The sequence below is a fragment of the Oenanthe melanoleuca genome, chromosome Z, assembly GCF_029582105.1.
Source record: "Oenanthe melanoleuca isolate GR-GAL-2019-014 chromosome Z, OMel1.0, whole genome shotgun sequence".
Lineage (NCBI taxonomy): Eukaryota > Metazoa > Chordata > Aves > Passeriformes > Muscicapidae > Oenanthe > Oenanthe melanoleuca.
In genome coordinates this window covers 45,410,586-45,417,040 of record NC_079362.1, presented here as the reverse complement: position 1 = coordinate 45,417,040, position 6,455 = coordinate 45,410,586, and the positions used below count along the sequence as shown (strand labels likewise).

General features: G+C 36.2%; 1 protein-coding gene across 5 annotated transcripts in view; it reads right to left on the bottom strand.

Annotated features, from left to right (window-relative positions):
• Positions 1 to 545: 545 nt before the first annotated feature.
• PSIP1 (PC4 and SRSF1 interacting protein 1) overlaps positions 546 to 6,455 on the bottom strand; it is a 33,398-nt gene continuing 27,488 nt past the window's right edge. For all 5 annotated transcript variants that reach the window (XM_056514620.1, XM_056514619.1, XM_056514618.1 and 2 more), the window contains exons 14-17: positions 5,946 to 6,047; positions 5,059 to 5,278; positions 3,321 to 3,432; positions 546 to 1,318 (exon numbers count right to left, since the gene is read on the bottom strand). In XM_056514620.1, coding sequence (XP_056370595.1) covers positions 1,255 to 1,318; positions 3,321 to 3,432; positions 5,059 to 5,278; positions 5,946 to 6,047 — 498 coding nt within the window. In that variant the 3' untranslated portion in view covers positions 546 to 1,254. The remainder of the gene's footprint in view (positions 1,319 to 3,320; positions 3,433 to 5,058; positions 5,279 to 5,945; positions 6,048 to 6,455) is intronic.

Sequence of the window (6,455 nt, the reverse complement as noted above, 5' to 3'; positions counted from 1 at the left end):
ACCCAGGGGAATGGCCTGAAGTTGTGTCAGGGGAGGTTTAGGCTGGATATTCAGAAAAGGTTATTCCCCCAGAGGGTGGCTGGACACTGGGACAGCTCCCCAGGGAAATGGTCTCAGCAACAACTTGACAAGAGTTCAAGAAGCATTTGGACAGTGCTCTCAGACACATGGTGACTCTTGGGGTGTCCTGTGCAGGGCCAGGAGTTGGGACTGATGATCCTTGTGGGTCATCTTCAACTCAGCATGTTCTATGTGTATTCTCAGGATTTGCAAACTCTGATTTCTAACCAGGCTCTGTCAAATACTACATAAAAGTTGCTATAGAATTGGGCAAAGTCTGTGTCCCAAGAAACACTCTTCGGAGAGGTTTGTAACTGTTCTATTCCCTTTCACACCTTCAGGAATTAAAACACTTTACCAGTGTTTCTATTAAAATTCTAGTTATAGGTCCCCAATTTAATGCAAAAGCAGTAAAACCAAAATAGCACTAAAACGAGACTCATGTTTTTCCTATGAATGGTTCTGTCTATACAAGGATGCCTTAATCAGTTCAAAATTCTTTAATTCCATAAATCATTCAAGACAGTGTTTTCCAGCCATTCTGCATCAACAGGTTCTGTGAGAACACCACACTTCTTTTCAGTATACTTACTATACCAAAAGCAAACTATAAAAGTCACATTGCAGTAAATTGGCACAACGCATTTTGCAAGAACAGAACTAAACTTATTCAAAAAACCAAACAATGAAGTATACTCATACATTAAACATTGTAACAGCTATAAAAATGCCGCTTTCAACTCCTACAAAACACAGTGAAAAGACATCCCCAACAAGAGTTGAAAAACTGCACAGAGGTCAGTATCATAGGAAGAGAGGAGGTTTTATACAAATAAAGCAACTAGAGAGTTAGAAGTATTTACACTTTTTCCTGCTATTAACTAGACAAACATACAGTAGTAAGTTAAAAATATACTACAACTCTAACTCCTGTAACACGTAAGCATTTTCTAACTGGGATTTTAATCTTTTGAAATGTGTTACCTGTTAATACTGGATATAACTATTGGCAAAAGTGTTTAAATACTTTTAAACCAAGATTAAAGGGGCTTTTATTCCACAAAATTTAACTTCAAAATACTATGCTTATAAAATTATTTAGAATTTCAGCAGTCTATAGATTTCAAATGCAAAACTTAACAATCCTCTTTAAATTGTAATTAAAAAAAAAAAACCAACGAAACTTCAGCAATGTCATTTGTTTTCAAAGGCAGAATCATCTGCTGGCTTTTCAAGCTCTCTCTCTTCATCACATGTCCTAGAAAAAAAATAAAACAATGTTATTGACCACATACAAAGGCAGGAAGCAAGACTTGTTCCAGGTGATTGTACAGACTAGAGCAAGCAATGCTGATGAACACTCAGCAGTACATGAAGTCTGCAGAACTGAGGCTGTTAGTGATGCCAGCTGTGTTACCCCAGCGCTCTCAAATCTGAAGCTAAGTTGGCAGTGAGAGGCACCACTATTAAGTACATGATGGGCTGTGAAGAGCAGTCATTCAGAGCTCTGTTTGTATCTGTACTGTATGTCAGTTTAGGTGGAAAAGTGCTCTAACTTAACATGCCTCACCTCCTGCCACTGAAATCCACTGTGTCCCTGAACTGAGGTAACCTCATGGAGCAGTTATGTATTTTTACCAAAAACACCCTGAAAAATGTTTTTAGGTGCCAATCAGATCAGAAATTTTAAGTTAGAGAATTTTTTTCCAAAATTTCTGAATTACATCTTCAGAAAGGTACAGACAGGGAGAAATGTTCAGAACTGTATATAGTCCTGTGATTTAAGAGGTTTACCAGCTCTTTGCTTGGAGTGACCCACACAGGTGTTTTGGACATTATTTATTTTGTATCCTTGTTTCTCACTTCTAGGAAATCAATATTATGAATAAAAATGTACAAAAAATACTGAATGAAAGGAAGTTTGTATGCTGGGGAGTCTGGAGCTTGAATTCAGACATGTGGATGCATTTCTCAACACACACTGTATTTGCAAGGAGATTATTTAAAAATCTGGTTTACTGCTGTAAGCTAAGAGTATGTTCACAGACCCTGTGTCCAAGCAGCCATACAGTATTTTTTTGGAAAGTGGGCTTGAATATAACCTGTCTGAGAACCTACGAAGAGAACCCACTGAGAACCTGTAACTCCACTATGTTCCTGTAGCATGCTGCTTGTTCAGACCAAGTGAGTATTTGGCATAACTGGTTGAAAACTCCCAAATCCACTTCAGTACTTCTGAGGCTGCCTCACAGTAAATACCAGATAAATTTTCATCTTAAGGGTTTTTTGTTTTGTTGTGTTTACCTTACTGTAAATAACAGTCAATATTTTTGTAGAAATTTAACTTGGCAGATAGCCAAAAGAATGCCAGGCAGCTGCAGCTTTTCCTATATGTGCATGAAGATAATCTATAATCTAATCCAACAAATTTCCTCCCAGATTTGCCCTAAACCAGGACATGATGACAGGAACTTGCTCTAATACATACTGCTGAACACAAAGAATCTCTGAATGCAAGGTGCAGAGTCCTTGGAGAAAACAAAGTGTAATTCAACAAAACAATTTGACTCTAGGATAATTCTGGCCTTTTCCATATTTGTTACTAAATTCTATAAAGTATTTCTCTAAGAAATTAATTGCTTTTTGTTTCTGTTTACAAAACATATTTTTCATTGAAACCAAGGTTTAAATACTTAATACCAGACAAATTCAAGCATTCTTATGGCTTCATGTTTTAAATGGTAAGTACATCCACCTCTATAAAGCAGTCAGACTTCTGGAATTTCACAGGTTCAAGTCCTAGCCTGCAGTTTACCTGCATTTGAGTGACTCTATAGCCAACCGTAGAAAATTATTTGAAGTGGCTTGTCTATTTATGACAATATACGTATTCACAAAAAAAATAACAAATCTCATTAGTTTCTCTAAGACTTGGTTCAGGCTTCCTTTGCTTCCAACTTAATAGCCTAAAATACAGGAAAAAGCTTTTACTTTGCCCTGGTCCACCAGATGCTGATTCTCTCCAACAGCAGAACACACTGTAATGTTTTTTAAGTCTCCACAGCAGCAAGCAAACTAATGTTTATTCATTCAAAACTTTAACAGAAGATTTGCACGCTGTTGCTCTCTGAAGTTGACAACAAACCCTAAAGAAAACAGTACCTCAACATGGTTAAGTAACTTCAATTTAATGCTGTTCTATATTATGTGATTAAGCTAGAGCAGAACAGATCCTCAGCTCAGTAACGTTATCAACTCACTTTTTCTTACTGCCAACTTCATGCCTATCTTTCTTTTCTTCAGCATTTTCTCCATTGTGTTGTGACTGGTTGGTGTCTTGGGCTTCAGACCCTCCATTCAGAATCTTTGAACCTTTAAAATGAAAGAGCAGAAAAATGGTACTTGCAGGGAATAAAATTGTATTATAATAACACTCAATAATTTCTTTACCTTAATCAAATAAAACATTATAAATATTTTCCCCTCACCTTGAGACCCAGGCAGCTGAAACAATTCAAAAGCACAAAATGACATGGCTTAAACTTCTGAACATTTCATGCAATGTGCCTCATCTTATGGTTTTAGCAATGGGAATTGAAAAATTTGCGTTTTTCATGCAATTTCAAGTTCTTCCCGTGCTTGCTAGGCTGCAGATCACAAACTTAATGCTTGTTTGTATTCTGAGCAGTGAGAGAATATTCTTCAGTAGTAAGTTCTTTCACCATTCTAACCAGGTCAGATTTTTTGGGATTCTTGTTACTTTAACTGTAGAGTTAATAGTTCCATCACATCTCATTTACTCTTGATTCCAACAAATTACGTATAATCAAAATACAAGTTATATAAATGTGAATGTTTAATGATAGCATGGATTTTTCAAGAAGGAAAACAGCACTAGCTATAAGGTATATTTAGTGAAGTCAGGGCAGAAATATTTATCCTATACAATTTCTGTGATGACTACATATTTTGCTGTGGTATTATGAGTCAGTGAATTTTGTGTGAATTGTCAAGGAACGTCACTCTTTGAACTGATGGTCCATTTTACTGAAGTTTCAGATTTATAAAAGAACTCCTCTATTAAACTACTAAGCTACAGTAAGAAAAAATACAATATGTTATTAATCGGAATTTTTACAGTTTATCTGTTTATACTTTCTCATAATCAGTTCTGAATTCCAAGGACACAAGAGCAATTTAATAAAACAGTAAATTCCTTTGTTCCAAAGCAGATAATCTTATGCTTTATATGAAGTATCATCCATTACAGCATCATTCTGTATTGACTATCATTGTGAAGATAATCAGGGTTTAGCAGTTCATTTTTTAAAAGGGCAAAGGAATGCATGTAAGAATCAGATTTTCTGTCTGCAGAAAATAAAATAAAATAAAATCTACTTCCATAAAATATCCCTCTATTCTGACAGAACAAGTTTCCCTTCTCTATGTGACTAGGCAACAAGATGGAATTTCCATGTGTTCTGCTGAAGTTGCGTTTACTTTAACTGGAGTGGCTTCACTAGTCAGACTATGCCCAGGAAGTCTCTCAGTGTAGCTTCTTTGTTAAAGTATCAGTTGTGCTGATCACTGGTTTGGGGAAAGATCTGTATGGAACCTCTACTCCATCATACATTCTCTCAGAAGTGGTTGGATTTTAAAATCATCCTTGTTTTTTCAACAATTACAAGTAAAGTGACATTCCTACTATAGTTAGCTGTGTTGAATTCTTGGCACCTAGGTTACAGTAATTTGTTTAGTTATACCACCCACTTGATCTTGGTAGTGTAACTTTTAAATGGTCTTCTGAAAAAAAACCCACACTTCTGCTCCCAGAATTCTATTGCTTTTTGTAGCAGTATTGTCCTTGACAGCTTCAGATATGAAAAGGTTTTCATAGACTGGTGAAACTTCTACATCAAGGATATTTTGAAGCTGGCTCAAAAATTAACGGAGACTAAGTCTTTAATGTGACAAGAAAGTAAAGCCACAGTGACGTACCTGTTTGGTCTTTTTCCTTTTCAGTTTTTTTGCTTGATCCTTTCTTCCCCTGTTCTTTGGTTTTATTAGCTTCTTCATGCTGCTTTTGCTCAGCAAGTGATTTATTTAGTACTTGGGAAAGAACAGAATCTCCTTCTCCAACCAGAAACATGGTTTTGAACTTGTTATATAGCATCGTAGATTTCTCCATGATAACTTGGCTGATTTTAAATTTCCGGATCTGAAATCAATGTAATAAAACAAGCTCCACTTAAGTCCTGAAATCTGTGTAATTTCATTACATGCTAGGTTAAATTCTTTATTTAACCTCCAATGAAATAACAGATTTTTGTACTTGAAGTGTCACAGAAACAGAACTGCCAGTTGAGAGGGACTTCAAAAGATCTCCTGGTCCTACCCTTCATGGGAAAGAGAAGCTGGATCCCTTTATCAACCCCCCTGATCCTATCACATCTTGAAAACCTATAGTGATGGAACTCTACCACATCCCTGAGGAGGTTGTTACAGTAAAACAACCGTTCTTACTGTAAAAAAAATAATAAAAAAATAAAGCTTTTTAGTATCAAAATAAAACCCTTCGCCCAGTGCAACTTGCATCTGTTGCCCCACATCTTACCCACATGTTTTCTGGTGAAGACAAAAGCCTTGACCTTCTCTTTGCAGCAACCCTGCTAGAATAATGTTATGACTTTTCCCAGAAGGAACTAAACCCTTTAGTCTTTGGTTACAGGGCAGGTTGTCTAGCCCTCTGATCTTCTTGATGGCCCTCCCCAGTCTGTCTGCATCATTCTTGATCTGCAGGGATCCAGAGTACTCCAACAGTAAATAAAGCTGGTGTCCATTTAAGAAAACATACACTTTACTTTAACCAACATTGAAAATCTCACCTTCTTGAGAGTTAGGATCATCTCTGTATGTTTCTGAGCTTGTTGCATTGTGACTTGAAGGGATGCAAGCTCATCAAGAGCCTCAATACACCTGTTCACATCCTGCATATAAACAAGAAATTAGTCTGATGACTTACATGTTAGTAATCTTTAATTAGCCATACTAATCTAACTTCTGTGCTTAGCAACACCTTCCTATAATATCCTTAATTTGACTATGTACTTAATTTAAAAACCATTTATATAGTCAAATTTGGCAACAAAAATTTAACACCAGTTGTCTCTTAGCTTCTCCCATAAAAGGCAAATTATATTTGACTAAATTGTAACACTTAACAAGAATTTTATGCTTTCAACATACATAAAGCAAGCTTTATGCTGCTTTCATGATTCTAATACTTATATGCTTGATTCTGTTCACCATAGCCAAGCTTTACCATGTGCAATTTTTCCCAAGTGATTAACTACTGAGAAGGCAGGAAAGTACCTTAAGCAGACTGTAGATATACA